Source organism: Physeter macrocephalus, chromosome 4, assembly GCF_002837175.3.
Source record: "Physeter macrocephalus isolate SW-GA chromosome 4, ASM283717v5, whole genome shotgun sequence".
Taxonomy (NCBI): domain Eukaryota; kingdom Metazoa; phylum Chordata; class Mammalia; order Artiodactyla; family Physeteridae; genus Physeter; species Physeter macrocephalus.
In genome coordinates this window covers 128,206,096-128,226,049 of record NC_041217.1, presented here as the reverse complement: position 1 = coordinate 128,226,049, position 19,954 = coordinate 128,206,096, and the positions used below count along the sequence as shown (strand labels likewise).

Genomic DNA, 19,954 nt, shown 5'->3' with positions numbered 1-19,954 from the left:
ATCTTTGCTTAGAAGCCATTTCAAACATCCTTAGCCATCTGGAGAGACTGGGAATTTTACAACTCTCAAGTACTAGTTCCTTTGTTTAACAGCCCTTTTGTCAATGAATATCTTTCCTCTTGAAACAGTAAGGAACCAAGAGGCACTTTCAGCACTTGCTTGGAGATCTCCTGAAATAGATCAGTAGGCACATTCTACACTGTCCACGGAACTGCAGATGTGTTACTTAGCTTTCGACCACTATGTAAGAAAGATTCCCTTTCCTCCAGTTTCCAATATCATGTTCCTCACTTCCTTTCGTGTCTCACTGGCAGTGTCCTCAAACTGTAGATTTCTACTAACAGTCTGTTCAAGGTGTTTTAGGCTTTCTCCATCATGCCTCTCCAAATACTTCCAGCCTCTGTCCATCACCTAGCTGCAAAGCCACACCCACATTTTTCGGTATTTGTTATGGCAGCATCCCGCTTCCAGATACCAATATCTTCCTTGGCTATCTATGCCATATAATAAATTACCCAAAATTTAGTGGCTTAAAACAACAAGCATTCATCATTTCACAGTTTCTGTGGGTCAGGAGTCTAGGTGCAGCTTAGCTGGGACATCTGCCTTAAGGTCTTTCACAAGGTTGCAATGCAGATGTCAGGTAGGAGTGCAGTTATTTCAAGGTTCAACTTCAGGAGGATCTGTTTCCAAGCTCACTCCCTAGGCTTCCAAGTTCCTCATGGGCCACTAGAAAGAAAGCCTTAGTTCCTCCCAGACTGTGACTGGAGGCCTTCTTCAGTTCTTTGTCCTGTGTATTCTCCATAGATCACCTTACAACATGGCAGCTGGCTTCCCTTAGAGAGAGCCAAAAAGACTCGCTGATGACCTCGTTTTTGATTTTCACTGGGAAAGCAGGAGGGGGAGGGGGTGGGTTAAACTTTTTGCTTTTCTCACCAAAATCTACCAGCCTGCTCATGTCAGTGCCTATGCAGTTTCCTTGTTTTCTTTAATTGCTGATGAATTCTCTGGGTTCCAATCTAAAATGAACCCTTTCTTCTGTGTTTTGAGTCCCATCCCCTGTTGTCACTCAAGGACTTTGTTCCGGCAATTATCCCCTCTCTCCTGCATCATCAAGTTTTCCTCTCAGTTGATACACATGCTGCAGTAACTCCCATTTAAAACATAGATTTCCTTGATCACACATTTCCATCAAGTAATCACCCCATTTCACTACTCCCTTTAAAGAAAACCACGTTTTGAACTATGTGAATACATATCTTCAGAAGTTAATATAAAAAGTCAGCAAAAATGACTTCTGGCCATGAGGGAATAATAAGTTCTGGGATTACTCTTCTGTCATAAACAACTAGAAAAGTCGATAAAAGTAGAAAACATCTATTTTCAGATATTGGACAAAGGCAGAACAGAACATGATTCCTGAGAGGAGGAAACAAAGTAAGTTCTATTTTACTTAGGTTTTCTGGGCTGGAGGCAATTTCCAGGACATGGCGCAAGGCTGGGGAACTCAAGCAGAGCCCGGCAATATTGCTGAATTGACGAGACAGAGAGAAGAGTTCAGAGGGTAAAAGGGGGCTTGATTCATAGGGCAGGGTACCTGAAGCAGGGAGGCACACAGGAATAAGCACTGGGGTCCCCTTGATTCTTTGGCTGAATACCCATCTGTCTATGATCTTGGGCAAGAAAAATTCTAGGGAGAGAACAACTACCAGGGCTGTAATCTAAGCAATTCCCAGAGGTCACACAGGGCCAGGAATAATGAAAGTTTCCAACAGGGAAACTTGGAGAGACCTTGTTGAATATTACTGACATTCAGTAGAAACCCCGTAATAACCACACTTTAAAAGGGGGGCCAGATTAGCCCTAGAGTCAAGGCTATTCTATACTCCCCCCAAAAGAGCTTAAAAGAAGCTTAAAAGGTTCACACTTAAGTCACTCAAGTAACTTAACTGATTTTCAGAACATTCTTTAAGGCAAAACAACATAATCCAACACTCAACTGTAATATTCACAATGTCTGGCATCCAGTAAAAAATGGTACATATATGAAGGAAGAGGAAAACATAACCCCAAAAGAAAAAATGGACAACAGAAGCAGACCCAGAAATGGCAGAGATAATAGAATTAGCAGACAGTTAGTTTTAGCATGCTCCACATGCTCAAGGATATAAAGGAAAACATGAACATAATGAGGAGAGAAATTGACAATATAAAAAAGAACAACTGAAATATTTAGAGAAGATGCAAAGATGCAAACAAAAGATTATTTGTAAACAAACGTGCTCAATGTTAATTGGGACATTTTAGCCATAGTGTTATTTAATTAAGAAACAGTGTGTGCAGGCCACAGTGCCAGGCTCTGTGAGAAGTACACTTTCCATTCTTTCTCTCTTACCTTTTTTCTTTCCTTCCCCCTCCTTTTTTTCTCCTCCCTCGCTCCCTCCCTTCCTTCCTTCCTTTCTTCCTTCCTATCAAGAGGGACTCATGGATTATTATTTTATTTTGTGAGCTATATTTAGTTACTATCATTATTTATTTTATTGCTCACACTGTCCCATATTTGGCAGTGGGTGCTTATGTAAACTGGCCTCTGTGTCCTTTTGATGTGTTAGATCTTTTTTTTTTTTTTTGAATAGGACTCCTTACTTTCTAGCACTACAAGATGTTTCAGGTTGATTTTATACTTTTCCTGCTCTGACACTGGAATCAGCCATTTTTCCAAGGAGCCCTGATTCCTTTCTGTTGGAGAATGATGTTTACAAAGTGGTATTGGTGGGCTAGATGCTCACTGTTACTTGGGTGGTATTGTTTCTAGGCCCACTCAGCTACAGAGTTAGTTATATGTATGCATACACACAGTACACACATAATGTGTATATATAATACTCACAAGTCTATATTTTTATATCTCTCTGTATATACACATATTAAAAGCATATTAAAATCCAAAGAATGTTGGATTTTGTTCTGGCAATACTAATGTCTCTTGTTGTAGTTCAAAACCACAGGATCTATCCTAGCCTTTCTTTTCTTCCTTTTTTTTTTGTAACTCCTTTTTCTAGCAGTGAGAAATCTTGCTTCCCTTTCCAACAATATATTACCTAGTTGCTCAGTCCTAGAATACACACAAAGTAGTTTTGGAATAGCTAAGCCATACTACCATAGAAAACAAATAGGGTAACTAGAGTGCAATGTTTGTTTAGACTCATTTTGCCTTTGCTAAAATTCTGTGTTCTGAAGTTAATTAGGATATCCCCTCCCCTTCCACCTCAGGTGGTTGTATTGTTAACTTGATGTACATTTAGGTCTATTTGTTTTTGTTTGCATTCCTTTTTAATTTTCTTTCTTTTTTCTTCCTCCCTCTCATCCTTGTTGATTTTCCATTTATTTGGTGATATTGTACATCTGACGAGTATTTTGTGTTTTACAGAATGCTTCTTAAATTTGTCTCCTTGTTGAAATACATCTAAGTCACCTTCTCACCTGGGCCTAATTCATGAGGTCTGGGCTGGATTTGCATTTCTATCAATTTCCAGATGATGCTGATGTTACTGGCTTGGGGACCATACTTTGAGAACCACTGGTCTATGAAACTTATTAAAAACAGATTCCCTGGCCCCAGACCTACTGAATTCTCCATGGAGGGTCCAGGAATCTATTATGATGAGACTAGTCTGGGACACTAACCTGTTCTTTGAAATTACTTGGGATTGGTAAACTAGATTTTGGGGAGTAACATATGTATAGGTTACCAGTCTGAGATTTAAAATGTGACTTGATTAAATTATACACAAAGCTAATGCTAAATTTTCCAATTCATGTTTATTGGTTTGCCCATTATGTTTTGCTCTCAGTTTATGTCACAACCAAGAACACTCATTTGGTGTTATTCCTATAATAATTTAGTATAAATCTTTGCTTAGAGAAGCATTAATATATTGATAGAAAAATTTTGGGGGAACAAGTAATTTGATCAAAGGTCAGATGATGGAATGTGCTTTCTATAAACCATTTGTGGCTAAAGATGAAATTTCAGTACTAATTATATATCTAATTTTTGAGTAGAAATATTGCCCAAATTGTGAAATTTGCAAAGAAGCCAAATTTAAAATTTATTTGACCATTTTTTTCACTTGCAAGTAAAGTTTACTCACATATAGAGAAATTAAATAAATAGTGGCACTGAATTTGTGTGTGTGTTTGTGTGTTGGCAACGCATAAAATATTTTGCTGCATAAACGTTTTTCAAGAATTTCAGAAATTCTTAAGTTTTGGTTATTTTAAGCCAGTGTATCTCTTTCTTATTTTAAAAATTTGATCATCATTTTAACTTATACTACTTAAAAATTTTGATGGTTTAAAAGTAGTATTATCAAAATTTTAAAGTATCATCTGATGTTCATAAATACTTAAAACTTTAAAAAATCTTTTGGAAGGTAATAGAAGTTCTTATGCTGACTGGCAAGTAACAAGGCTGGTGTATTCCAGGTTTCACACAAACTTGGAAAAACTTCTGCTGTCATAAATATGAGAAATATGTAATGTTTTCCTCAAGGAAAAAATAATTTGAAATAATTCTGTAATTCTCTAATATTCTGATTTATAGAAATAGTAACATAATTCAGGTTATAATTATTCTTTAGTTTTGGCCATTAAAGTCTTTATCAATCCCCTAAATAAAATGACAGTGGTAAAAGTGAAACTTATCTTGTAATGATAAGACAGCTTGTAATGATAAGACAGCTTGGGTGTAATGAAACGAGCACTGAACGTGGAAGCGTGAGACTTAAGATGAATTCCAGGTCTATGTTCTCTCTGAGCTCAGTTTTTTCCTTGTAAAGTAGGTGATAATATTAGTTCCCTCATAAGGGAACTAATAAGGTGGTTTGAAAAATTGAATTAGTGATCCTCAAGGTGTTTCGTGTACATTGCAAATATGTTATGTAATGAAATTTGATGATATATTTAACGTGGTTTCCTTATTTTTGTGTCTTTTGCCCATCAAATACCCACCTGTAGGGAGTACAAAATGTTTTTGGCCTATAGCTGGGATTAAAAATTTTTTTCTTAAAAGTCTAGAGAGTAAATATTTTAGACTTTGCCCACCATACTGTCTCTATCACAACCTTGTAGTCACAATTAATATGTAAATGAATGAGCATGACTGTGTTTATGGACACTGAAATTTGAATTTCATATAATTTACATGAATCATGGAATATTCTTCCTCTTTTCTTTGTATTGTTTTAAACCATTGGTTAATGTAAAAAGTCCTTCTAAAAACGGGTGTTATTTGGGCTGCAGGTTTCTCACCCCTGTTTAGAGAGTTTGAAAACTACGTTTAGGTTCATTCTTAGACTTTCATTATGGGGTTATCTGTTGGAGTGGTTTGGGAAATTACTGAATGGAGTTTGTTTTTTTTAAAAAAACACAAATTATGAAATACTACAATATATGTTGTATATATACATACTATATAATATATAATCATTGTATATAGTCATTATTATGAATATATATTTGCATAGATTTAAATTGTAAAGAAAATGAAAATAGATTGATTAAATAGAACACAACAGTGAAGTGGTAGAGAAACCACAGAGTTAATTTCATTGGTAATCAGCCGTATTCTACAAATGTCCACTGTATTTAGAAAAAGATGGCATTGGTGAGACCGTGTAAAGTAAGACAGTGTAATTCTAACTTTTCTTTTTGTTTTAAAAGAGAAAAATATCACCAGAATTTCCTATCCTTTAAAAAATATTACTGGGGTATATGTGTCTTGTTTTCTGTTCAGTTCTATTTGTGGCTTAAAATTTGGTACTTCTTCAGTCAAAGCATAATACAAGCTGCAAGCATATTTCTGACATAAATACCACAATTCATTTAATTTGTTCCATACTCTTCTGATAAAAGCTTTTATTAAAAAAAAAAAAAAAAAAAAAAGCTTTTATTTTAATATTTGAAAAACACATAAAAGCCATGGCGTGATATTTTTAAAAATAACATTTCATTGGATTTATTTAAAGATTTAGATAAAGTTGAAAGTGCTAAGTCATTCCACCTCCAATTCAAAATGGAATTTCATGGGTGTATAGCCCTTTAAAGTTTTAAAAAATACTTTTATGTAATTGTCTTTTATATTCACAACAACTTTATAAAGACAGATGGTTCAGGCATTTTCTCTGTTTTACTGTTTAAGGAGACGAAGGCTCACAAAGATGAACTTACTTGTCTATGGTCTTATGGTTCATAAGCAAACAGAAAAACCTGATTTAGGTCTCAATGTTAATTTAGTGCGCTTCTTACAATAACAATATCCCTTCCACAGTGTCCAGGATATTGCTTTGCACATTAAAGTGTCTTGTAAATGTTGTTTCCTGATTGATGTTTTTTTTTTAGGACTAAAGGAATACTAAAGTCTAGCTCAAGAAACTTGAAAAATCTATCATAATTCAAAACACTTAATAGTCATGGTGTGTGTATGGAAAGGTTAGGGTCCGTTTCTCTCATGTTGTGTTTATATCTGAATACTCATGTATAGGCTAGTTAGCACAGTTTCTAAAGCAACACTTTCTCGACTGAATTTTTAGTTAGTATATTTATCTCTTACAGCTTTTTCCTCCAAAAGGACTGAGGTCTTTTCTGAAGGCAGTGATCATGCCTAAATATTAATACTCTCTCCCTGTCGCCAGGTTCTTTAAAAAGCATGCAGTGGCTTGGATACGAGGCAGCAGGTGTTTATGGACAGAACTGGGGTAGCTCAAGCAAGACAGGGAATATGAGGCATGGATACCCCGCCTCCCCTGCCATGAACTTCCACCCTAAAGTCTTCTCATTTATACCAAGGCTTAGACTCTCCATGGGATGAGGCAGATTAAAAAAAAAAACACGAAAAAATCAGAAATAACAACTGTCTGTGTCTTGGTTGCATGCTGTTATTCTCTATTCCTTGAGTTGGGTAACCCTATAAGATAATTACAGTTATTTTTTAAAGTTAACCCATTCATTTGTAGGTTTACTGTGATAGGCAAAGTATTGCTTAAAAACTTTTCCCTAGATTTCCTTTTTTTTTGTAAACAGCTTTTTTGACATATAAGAATATAAGATAAATTGTACATATTTAGTGTAAACTTGATAAGTTTTGATATATGAAACCACTCATAAAATCTTCACCATAATAAAGAAAATGAATCTGTTGTCAATCACAAAATTTCTTCTTGCCCCTTTGTAATCCCACCCTCTACTCCTACCTGTGGTACTCTACCACCAGCCCCGCCTTCCATCCCCCACTGTCCCCAGGCAATGACTGATCTGCCCCTTTCCGTAACCACAGGTTTCTTTGCATTTTCTAGAATTTTATATAAATGCATTCCTACAGAACTTTTGTCTTGCTTTCACATGGCATGATTATTTTGAGATTCATTAATGCTGTGTGAATCTACTGGCAGTTGATTCCTTTTCATTGCTGAGTAGCATTCCATTATATGAATATACCACAGTTTGTTTGTCTACTCACCTATTGATAGATAAATGAGTTGTTTACAGGTTTTGGCTCTTACAAAGAAAGCTGCTACAATTTTCTGTACTTGTTTGTGGACAGATCTCTGTAAGGATATACGCTTTTATTTCTTCTGGATGAATACCTGGGAATGGAATATGTAAATTATATAGTAGGTGTATGTTTAACAACTTAAGAAATTGCAAAACTGTTTTCCAAAGTTGTATCATTTTACATTCCTACCAGCAGTGTGTTAGAGTTCCAGTTCCTGCATACCTCTTCAATATGTGATATGATGAATCTTTTCAATTTTGACCATTCTAATATGTGGATAGTAGTATTTCATTGGGGTTTTAATTTGCATTTCCTGAATAACTAGTGATTTGGGGCTTCTTTTCACATGCTTCTTTTCATTCTATGTATTCTGTGGAGAAGTGACTGTTGACATTTTGGCCTATTTTTAGTTGGATTTTTTAATATTATTATTGAGTTATGAAAGTTCTTTATATCTTCTGGATTCAAGTCCTTTATTAGAGAGATGACTGGCAAATGTATTCTCTCAGTCTATGGCTTGTCTTTTGTTATTTTTTATCTTTCACAGTGTCTTTTTTTTTTTTTTTTTTTTTTTGCAGTATGCGGGCCTCTCACTGCTGTGGCCTCTCCCGTTGCGGAGCACAGGCTCCAGACGTGCAGGCCCAGCGGCCATGGCCCACGGGCCCTGCCGCTCCGCGGCATCCCCCCGGACCGGGGCACGAACCCGTGTCTCCCGCATTAGCAGGCGGACTCTCAACCACTGTGCCACCAGGGAAGCCCCACAGTGTCTTTTGAAGAACAGAAGTTTTCAATCTTGATAGAAGTCCAATTATCAATTTGTTCTTTTTCTTTTTTAACATCTTTATTGGAGTATAATTGCTTTACAGTGGTATGTTAGTTTCTACTTTATAACAATATCAATTTGTTCTTTTATGGATCATGCTTTTGTGTTGCATCTAAGAAATTCTTATCTAAACCAAGGCCACAAAAATTTTTTTTCCAATATTCTCTTCTAAAAGATTCATAGCTTTAGACTTGACATTTGGATTGATGATCCATTTTGAATTAATTTTTAGATCTGGTGGGAGGTATGGATTAAAGTTGCTTTTTGGGGTGGGGAGCATGTAGATATCCCACTGTTCCAGCACAATTTATTGAAAAGATTACTTTTTCTCCACAGAACTGCTTGTACCTTTGTAGAAAATTGATTGTACATATAGGTACTGGTCTCTCTTCTGTTCCATTAATCTATTTTTCTATCTTTACACTCATACTCCATTGGCTGATTATCATAGCTTATTAGCTGTAACTTCTTGTTTTATTACTTTAGTGGTGGCTTTAGGATTTAGAATATAAGTCTTTGACTTATTATAGTCGAACTGATATTATACCTCTAGCTGCTGTTACACCACTTTGTGTATAGTAGAAGAACATTACAACTGTGTACTTACAGATCTCCCCCTTCCCCAAGTTTGGTACTAATGTCATACATTTTACTTCTACCTATGTTATAAACCCAACACTACACAGATTATTATTTTTGCTTTAATCAGTCAATAAATATCTACCCTTTTAGTTAAATTTCATTTCTTTGTGTGGAACCAGACTTCTATCTACTATCATTTTCTTTTTGCCTGAAGGACTTCCTTTAGCATTTTTTATGATGCAGGTCTGATGATAATGAGTTATTTCCATTTTGGCGTGTCTGAAAAAGGCTTTATTGCATGTTTATTTTAAAAGATATTTTTACTGCATATAGGGTTTAGGATCACAATTTTTCTTTCCTTTCAGTACTTCACTGTCTTCTTGTTTATATTATTTCTGATGGCTAACATGCTTTAACCCCTGTCTTTGTACCTTGTTATAATGTATCTTTTTTCCCCAGATGCTCTTTAAGCTGAGTGTGCAGAATAGCTGCCCTCAATTTGGATATTGTGTCCTACATTTTAAACATATCCAGTGTTTTCACATCTGTTTTAATATTTAGCTCTTCTTTTTCCATATAGGCTTGAAGTATTAGAAGAGTCACCTCTGCTCCCCCAGAAAAGCAGTTTTCAGATGGTTCAGTGCAACTGCAGTGTTCATGAATGTTGTGAATGTCATGTGCCCGTGCCAACAGTCAAAATCAATCACACCCTTCTTATGTATTTGAAAATCACATCTGGTGGAGTAATTTTTCACTCACCTCCAATGTCAGTTCAGCCCATTAATGTTGGTAAGTTGTGCATAAAAAAGATAATAGATATCAACATCAGTCATACAAACAGGTTGAAGATTGCTTACAAAATTTTTCACTAGCTTATCTTGCTTTGACCAACACTCTAAAGATGGTAAGTGTAGTTCTAGGGAGTATTAAAAGCAGCTTCTGGAATGATTTAACAGCAGTATAGATATCTCTGCAATTGTAACTTAAATTCTTTTTGAAAACAGTTTGATTTCTTTAAATCCTGGATCCGTCTAATGGATATTTATTGCTTGGTTATTACTTTTTCACATCTCGGATACCTATTTCTGAAAATAATTGAAAGCTTGTGTTTACCTGAATTTATGCCTTCAGTAAGCATTTCTTAGAGGCCCATGGGTGTCAGCCACTGACCTAGGAGCTGGGGAAACAATGATGAATGCCTCACAGAACAGGGGCAGACAGTAGTGGGCAGAGAGAAACAGTAAAAATGTAAACAAATAATTTGCTGTAAAAATCTGAGCTTAAGAAAAACTCAAATAATAGGCAAAGGCCCATATTTTCAGTGCAAAGATTCCCCAAATTTATTTGATCAACTGGAATGTATAATTACATATATTCAGTGTATTCAGTTATTCAGTGTGAACAATATAGGCGAATATTAACAAACTATTTAATTTATTAACTCAGTTTTGTATGTGTATGTTAAATTATATATTACATATGATACATAATTTAACGGTGTTACTATTTTACATTTACATTTCCTGAAACGATTGTATACAAACTGTTTATATGCATCTCTGCATCATTGTTTTTGACATCACTAGAGCCACTTTTCCAAGTATCTGACACACTTTGCCACACAGCTTTACCTTCACTTCTGTCTAAGTTACTGAGGAAATAGCACTTTTTGAATCTGCATATGACATCATATTTAACATTAGGACTTTTAAATAACTTGTCCTCTAGGGATATATCTGTGATCTCCACAACATAATTACAATGATATCCAAGGAATTCAGTCATGACGTTATACCACAGGGAAAAATACAAAATCTATAAAGTATCATCATTTTCTCTTTTTAAAACCAGTTCTATCAGGTGATTTTTAGAAATGTTTAGAGCCAGCATTGAATTAAATTGTTTTTAAAAGTAAAGTAGTTAAGAGAAGTTGCTGCGATAGACTTTATAAGAACCTTAAAAATGATTTTGTCTTATTTCGGATAATTTTGGGGAAAAAAATCTTTCCTTGTATTGGGGTATGTGTGATAATATCTAAAAAAGTGCTATGAAAGAAATAAGAGAAGTTGTGTGATGGAGAATGTCAGGTGTAGGGGCTATTATTTCAGTTATAGATGTCCTCTTTTAGGAGATAGCATTTAAGCTGAACGAAAAAGAGAAAGCCATGCAAAAACAAAAGGTGCTTCAAGCAGGAAGAATAGCACTCACAAAATTCCTGGGATGGAATGAGCTTGGAAGTTGGAAGTACCAAATACAAGACTCTTTTGCTTGGAGTGAATGAAGTAGGAGAATATTTAGAGATGTGGTTAGAGAGTCATCTGGGTCCAGGTCATACCATAAACCAGGGTTACAACTTTTGGATTTTATTCTAATTGTAATGGAGGCTTTTGAACCAGGAGAGTGATATGATCAAGGGTGTGTGTGTGTGTGTGTGTGTGTGTGTGTGTGTGTGCATGTGTGCGTGTGTAGGCATGCATATGTTTAAAATTTATACTGCATGTGAAGAAGGAAATTGATGAGGAAGAAAGGAAGGATAGTTGCAAGAGTAGGAGCAGAGGAATCAGATAGGAAGCTGTTGGAATTGCCCCTTTGGCTTAGGGTTGTTGCAGTGGAGAAGTAAAGAAATGATCAGGCTTGGGATCTATTTAGGAGATGGTGCTGACTGAAAGTTCTAGTGGATTGGGTATGGAGTGTGAAGGACAGAGAGGAATCAAGGATAATAGTTAGGCTTGGACCTGGGTGGTACCAGAATAGTGGTACCAGATGCTGAGATGGGGATATTAGAGAGGATTAGGTGTGTGACATATTATGTTTGAGATGCTTATTAGAAACCGAAGAGATGTTGAGTACGTAGTTGGATATATGAGCCTGGAGTTCAGGGGAGATATATATTTGGGAGTCTCTAGCATACAGATGTTTATGGGATTGTATGAGATCACGTATTTAGAATTCAGTGAGAGAAAGACTGAGGGGTGATCAGAGAGAAAAGAGGAGTAAAGGAGTGTGGTGGCCTGGAAGCCAAGTGAAAAAAGTATTTCAGCTACTCACGGGACAAGCAGTAGGAATGCTGCTGAGAGATGGAGTAAAATGAATCAGACAGTTGACATTGGATTTGGCAAAGGGTAGTGACCTTGGTGAGAGTAGTTTCAGTGGACTAGCGAGAAGGAAGACCTGATCAGAATAGGTTGCTCAGGAAAATGGGATGCAAAGTGGAGAAAGTGAGTATGCCAGCTCTTTGGAGGAATTTTCCTCTGAAAGAAGCAGGTAGATGGGGTCTGGGACTGAGTCCATAGGGGGCCCAGGGAAAGATTTATTTTTAGATTTCTAATATGAAGACATATATGTATGCAAATAGGAAATGTAAAATAGTTTATAATTTTATGATTTCACTTCTGTTTGGTGTCTTTGTTTTCTGTCTTACTGGCCACAAGAACTCAGTGAATTTCACCTGTAGTTTCTGGACTTTAGAGTTTAGATATCCCTGCTTTAAAGTAACTAAAATTTGTAATATGTCACAGAAAGTAAAAACTTCATTAATTTTGACTCAAGGAAAAGAAAAAAAACTATGACTAAATTCATGAAAATATGGAATGTGTAAAGAATGTGCCATTTTATTCCTTGAAAATAAAAGTCAGTAAATATTTCAATGTAATGTTGATTTCTGTGCTCATGAGTAATTCCTGTTAATCATAAAAATCTTGAAAGCATAGAGATGCACAAAGAAGAAAAATTATTTTATTCATTTATTATCTACTATTTTGGCATTTATTTCTATTTTAATATGTATTTACAAATATCCTTTAATTTGTAAATTTTAATAAATCAGGAACCCAAGTATAGATGTTGTTTAATAAACTTTTAAAACTAACAGTATTAAACATTTTCAATATTCTTCTCTAATATGATTTTTAAAGGCTGTATAGATTTCCCTTAAAGGAATGAATCATTTATTCAATCAATCCTTTATTGTAAGATGTTTGTGTTGTTTCTACAAATCATTTAAAGGTTATATTCTATGTTTAAAGCCACACACACACAAATCTCCATGTATGAATATACACAAATGCATAGGCGTACATAAAAACACATATACATGTGAACTCAGAAATTATAAACTGAATTAAATACCCCATTAGGATAAGAAACTCCATCCCCATTTCTGGTGACAAGCCAGGGCCTGCTAATGCTGTGTTTACTGCGTGTAAACTGTGCATGGTTTGGGCTATTTGAATGGGTATATCTGGATTTGTTGTATTTTAAAAGTAATAAATATACTGAATTTTGCATGCATATTTACATGAATTTGCATGAATATGTGCATTGATTTTTGCATGCAAAATTTATATGCATTTTCCAAATAGTGCTCTGTAATATACTTGTTCCCCTTATCATTTGCTAAAACAGTGGGTTTTGTCTGGGGAGGCTTCAAATAAGCATGGCAAAAGCTAGGTTAAATAAAGTAAGGCAGGCTTTTTTACAGCAGGAATTCACATTTATCAAAATAACATTTACTGATTTATAGTTTTTACCATGTAGGGAGAAGGAAGTGAAGATACATGGATTGCTATAGTAAAGTACAGGAGTAGAACCAATATTTTGGTTCTGTAAGTAGCCTTTGAATAAAGACACTTTAGTTGAAAGAATAGGATATGCTAAAAACTCATTTTGACTTCACTTTATGATTATCATGAAAATTACATGACTTAAAAGTGTTCTTTTTTTTTTTTTTAAGTGAAGCCTGATCCACCATTAGGTTTGTGTATGAAAATCACAGATACTGGTAATTTAAAGATTTCTTGGTCCAGCCCAACATTGGTACCATTTCAACTTCAATATCAAGTGAAATATTCAGAGAATTCTACAAAAAAAATGAGAAAAGTAAGTATATTTCAGTAAATAAAATGAAAAGTTGAGAAGCAATTAAGGAAAGGTGAGACCCCCTCCAAATCCCATACAGAACACCTCTGCATACCACATGTGCATACTGCTTCTGGAGCAGAATCAGTCATAATTTAATATCAGACCATTGGCTTTCATTCAAGAGCAGCATAAGAGATGAGCATATATACAGCATGTATGCATCTTCCACAAAATGATTTTAGAAAAATTGTTTGCTGTTACTCAATATCTCTTACATGTAGATCCATGTTCTATTTTGAGGAGCATGACAAATTCCTCCCAGAATTTATTGTGAGGAAAAGTTTCTTTTCCAGAAGTTTATGTATATTAGATTAATTCTCGCTCTCTCTCTCTCACTCTCTTCTTCTCACCCTCCCTCTCATTAACACCACACACACACACACACACACACACACACACACACACACACACACACACACATACAACTAATGGCTACAAGAAGTCCAGATACAGAATTATTGAATTCATAATTATAATATTTTCACCTAAAGACCGTCTCTGGTTTCTGATTTTACATGTCATCCTTATTTTTTCTTATTGCTCAGTGTATTTGTTTACATGCAGTACAAGCATGTATAATGTGTCAAATCCTTTTTTCGTTCTTTCAGTAAGTATTGAGCGCCTACTAGGTGCCAAGAACTCAGGATCCATTGTGTAGTAGAACAGGATGAGGGGAGCTAGGGAATGCTAGTGGGAGAGGGTGGGTTGAAATATTAAATGGAGGTAGGGGAAGCTCTCCTTGAGAAGGTGATATTTGAGCAGGGATTTGAAGGAAGTGGTGATGTAGATATCTGGGAGAATTGGAGTCTAAATAGGGAAAATAGCAATTCAGAGGCCCTAAGCTGGATGAGAAACTAGAGACCAGGGTGGTCAGTGAGGGAAATAGTATTAGTGGATGATCAAAGAGACCCTAAGCTGGATGAGATGCTGGAGACCAGGGTGGTGAGTGAGGGCAATAGTATTAGTGGATGATCAAAGAGGGGAAGGGGAGGAGGAGGTCATAAAGAGCATGCAAAGACTTGGGCACTTTAATTTGTGAAACTAATTATTATCTAATTTAGAGGTAAAAACCTGTCTTTTTAGATATGGGCTAATTTTTTAAGACTTTATATTCATAAAGAACAGAATGGGAATCCGGTGTCATGTATGGAAAAAGCAGTTGAGGCTTCTCTGGGCTTTAGCTTTCTCATCTGTAAAATGGAGATAATAGGATTTTAACTACAGGTGATCTGAAATTGTTTAATGCATTTCTGATGCTTTTCACCATTTTTAGTCTGTGGTGCTCCACAGTCTAATGAGCCAGGGCGTTCAGTATCTTTGGAGTACATCATTGGTTGTTTCATGCAGTTAGGTCTCTTAGATATTTTGATTCACTATAGCTGATCATCAGCCTTGGGTCCTTAAAATTATTCATGCCCTCCTTCTGTGACACTTTGCTCTAGGAATGCTTATAGTTCTCTGTCCACCCCTGTGCATCCTCTTCTACCGTGTGTGTTACAGATGTCAGCAGAGGCTTGAAGCTTCCCACTGACTTTAGCTGTATCTCTCAAATTTTGAAAGGTCAATATTCATTATCATTCAGTTAAATGCTGATTATCATTGTGATATTTTTCCTTGGACTTACGACTATTTAAAATGTTATTGACTATTGTCAGTCATACATCTGTTATTGGGTTATTGATCTCTTTTAAATTCCACTGTGGCCAGCTAACTACTCTGTAAGATTTTAATTCTTTGAGATTAGTTGAGACCTGCGTGTGATCAGTTTTGGTAAAGGTTTCACACCGACCTGATGCTCTGATGTTTTCAAATAATATTTAACAGGCTGATGAGATTGTCTCAGCTACATCTCTGCTAGTAGACAGTGTGCTTCCTGGGTCTTCATATGAGGTTCAGGTGAGGAGCAAGAGACTGAATGGCCCAGGAATCTGGAGTGACTGGAGCACCCCCCTTACCTTTACCACACAAGGTAGGTTTTATAAGAGTCACTTCTACTGACAGGAGAATATGGTTCCTGAATTTGCCTTTGGCATATTATATGCATCTTAAATTTTGTGGCAGTAAACCTAAAGGAGGAACACCATATTAACTTTTAATTTAAATTTTGAACAATTTAAATTTTTAACCTGTTAATGAAAACTTGTGTGAGAGCTCCCACATTTATGTGCATCCATAACAGTATCTTGCTGAATTACTCTTTCTTACCCAAAAGATAGAGTTAATATAATAGTTCCAAATTTACAAATTCAGAACACTACTTGTATTGAAAGTTCCTGAATTTACACTTGAAAATCAGATATATTTATTTGGCATAGATTTTTAAGTATTAAAATTTTATTTGAGTATTACATATTATATAATTAAGCAATTCTTTTCACTCCAGATGCTTGCTTTTCAGTTTTTACTTTCAGTTTTCATATTTTTAAAGGTATCTTTAACATCAGAAAAACTGCAATTTATTCCCAGCTTCCTTGTGGAGTTGAGGTGCAATATTTTACATAGAGGTCCAGGAGTCTAATGGTGCTAGCCCTGGCACAAACCAGGGTGTGACTATATATAGGAAGACAGTTCATGGTCCTTTGACTAGTTGTCTGATCTGTCAAATGTGCAAAAATTATTCCTACTCAAACTTACTCAGGTTGATTATGAATATATGGAGATAGCAAGTACCAGGTAAAACACTCAGCAGATATTCAACACATTTAACTAAATAGGTTTATTTATTGATTACTTACTATTTAAAAAGTACTGATTGTTAAAAAGTAAGTAGCAGTAGTGGTTTAAGAGCCCTGACTTCGGAGTCTTACTGAGGTTTATTACCACTTACTTGGAAAGTTTCTTAACCTCTCTATACCTCGATTCCCTCATCTGTAAAATAAGGACTTTTCATGTGGATAGTTCATAATGCACATACAGTGCTTACTGCAGTGCTGACCCTTAGTAAGCACTCATGAAATAGTAGATCATAGCTTGTAAATATCATAGCTTGTAAGCCGACAAGCTCAATATTCAAAATCTCAAAGTCTAATGAAGGTGAGAGATTGACATGATATGTAACTAATTGCTTAGCACAAGTAATATTGTGAGAAGAGCTGAAATAAGTGCTAAGCACCAGGAGGAGTTAATTCTCATTGGAAAAGTCAGGAACCTTGAGTGAACAGACTTAGAAGACAGGAATTTCTCGTCTCTCTTCCACAAATAATTATGGGGTATCACGATGTGAGTAATATGATGCTGAAAATTCAACTTTTGTTCTATGTTCAGTTTTGTATCATTGATTAATAGGTCTTAATGAACAGCTGTGAAATATGTAGAGAGGAATGAATTAACAACATCAAATTTCAGTGAGTGGCCCGTGGAGGTTTTTATACAGTGGGATGGGGTGAATGGGTTGTAAGGGAGGGTAATTTGACAAAGGAAGTAGAGGCAACAGCCCCTGCTCCACTCTGAGTGGCTTGTGACTTGTACCTTTATTTAACAGTCTGGTGAAATGTTTCTCTTCCAGAAGAAAATGGCTTCATTCTTTGCTGTTTTACATCTTATTAGATCTGAGATCCTACCCTCTCTGAAGAAAAGGGAAATTCTAAAAGAATCATAATTGTTTTTAAAGTTTGCTGATATTCAAGTTATATATTCATACCTTCCTAGAATAACGATTCTTAGCAATATTATGTATTCAGTTGGAGGAAGATGAAAATTTGATCCAGAATAATATAATAGCTACTTGTGCTACACTTATATAAGATTTTGTTTTGGATTGTTCAACTTAGGTTCTTAGACCTTTGGATGGACATATTTTTAGTTCTATTTTGCTTTATGCAAAGCCCTTTTGTACTTCTATTACTTTCCTAGTTCATGTCAATATCTGTAGGATTAAATTTGCTTGGTTTCTTAATATTTTGTATCATGTTTTTATGCTTTCATATGTAATATAATCAGATTTATTAATATATGTTATAAAGCACATACATACACATGTATATGCCCTTCCATAGGCAAATATTTAGTGTTTTGAGTACACGAAGGTAATAAAGGTATATTTTGTTGAAAAGAAGCTTTGCCAATTTATTTGCTTGTGCAATATCCAGCAATATTACCATTAACAGCTAGCCTTTTACTTATTCAACACAGGTGTGTCCCTCTAGTGACTGTAGACATCCCAAACAGAAAAACCTAAAAGTAAGTGAGAAATAAATCCAGACAGTGAGCAAACGGCTGCTCCAAAGGGCGGAATTTGTTGATTTAGCAATAAGTGTAAAGTTAAGCTTACTGATTTAACAAACTTGGATAGCTCCTATGCCACTAAGTGGTACCATGCGATTATTAAGGGAAAGACAGAAGCTTGCCAAATAGAAAGTAGACTAGGACACCAAGAGTGGGGAGAAAAGCTTATACACTTTTAGTATCTTCCAAGCACATTTCTCTATCACAGTATTGTCTACTGTAATGATGTAATGCATATTGAATCACAAATAAAAGGTAGAAGTAGATTGATAATTCCTTATTGAATAATAATAATAATATTGACAATTATAGGGTGCCTCCTGTGTTTAGGCACTGTTCTAAGTGCTTTGCACATACTATCATTTTATCCTTTCAACAACCCTGTGAGATAGGTACTGTTATTCCTTTTTCATAGACAAAGAAATTGAGAGTTAGATAGGATTAAATAACTTGTAAAAGTTAATGCAGTTAGAAAGTAGCCTAATTCCAAAGTTCATGTTTGTAATCACTAGTAAAACAATTAAGTGCATAAATGTATAATTATGCAAGATTTCTGGTGGCACTAAAAATTGATTCTCAAAGCTAGTAAGCAGTAAGCTTAATTACGTAGAGCATTTTAGTGGAACACCTCATTTCCTTTATGATTCCTGGTAAATGAGGTTTTAGTGCTGCTTAGGTTTTTTAGGTTTAGGTTTGCTGAGTTACGTTGGCTGCAATGTCTGCACTTCACAGTGCTGACCACACTTGAGGTTTATTCGCTGAAGGGTGTGCAACAGCAAAGTATGTCTCCAAACTCGGGGACTTCCTGTTCTTGTGTGAAGGGATTTGAATCCTTCTCCCTTAAGCCTAGTTACCTAATATTATTAGATTCACCTCCATTGTTCACTGATAGGTTCTGTAACGGCATCCACCAAACAGAAACATTCTGTAAGATTGAGGTGTTAATTTGTTTAGAATGAATTAGCACACCCACCTTATCATTTCCAAACACTTTGGGTTTGTTTTTAAAAAAAAAAAAAAAAAACAGAGGTTACTTGATGTATTAATGCAGACAGAATGCTAATTCTCAGTACCTTTGTAACTACTACTTTTTATTCGTTAATATATTAAAGGTGAACCTACCAAGTGCACAGTTAATGAAGCATTGACTATTCCTCGTCAAGGAATTCTTATGGATTCTTTTATTTATTTTTAAACGGGGTATGAATCCCTTTATTTTCTAATTCTGTAGGTCTTATCTCTTTTTAAAAAAAAAATTAGTTTGTTTTTTTGGCCACCCGCCATGTGGGACCTTAGTTCCCCAACCAGGGATGGAACCTGCACCCCCTGCATTGGAAGCGTGGAGTCTTAACCACTGGACTGCCAGGGAAGTCGCATCTTATGGATTCTTTTAAAATGAATTGGATAGGTTCTTTCTCTATAGCTGTTGGGAGATCTTGTGCTTTTAGAGGAAAACTCAGGACCTTCCCAGAACTTATAAAGTACAAGAATATTGCAATTTACATACTAAAAACAGCTTTAGAATTGCTGAATTCTTGTAGTAACTTTATTAACTGCATTCTTGTTGCTGTGAAAGAAGAGGAGAAACAGATATTAGATAATTTCTACACTTCCTGTGCAGCTCTTATACCAGGTTAAAGAAAATATTTTTTCCTTAAAGAAAGGTAATCTGCTCCAAGAATTTTAAAAAAAAGCTATTTTCTGGAGCTATGATAACACATTTTTAAATAACTTATCTAAAATGTTTTGATCCATGAGTTATGTTCTTTTGAGTAATTCACTAATATTTATCAATAGAATTTCCTTTTTTAATAAAATTTATTAATGTAGATCCTGTAAAGGTATTGATA

General features: G+C 35.3%; 1 protein-coding gene across 1 annotated transcript in view; it reads left to right on the top strand.

The window, feature by feature from the left end:
- LEPR (leptin receptor) overlaps positions 1-19,954 on the top strand; it is a 70,393-nt gene that overhangs the window by 6,795 nt on the left and 43,644 nt on the right. The window contains exons 3-5 of the mRNA XM_007120412.4: positions 9,541-9,749; positions 13,693-13,838; positions 15,705-15,849. Coding sequence (XP_007120474.3) covers positions 9,541-9,749; positions 13,693-13,838; positions 15,705-15,849 — 500 coding nt within the window. The remainder of the gene's footprint in view (positions 1-9,540; positions 9,750-13,692; positions 13,839-15,704; positions 15,850-19,954) is intronic.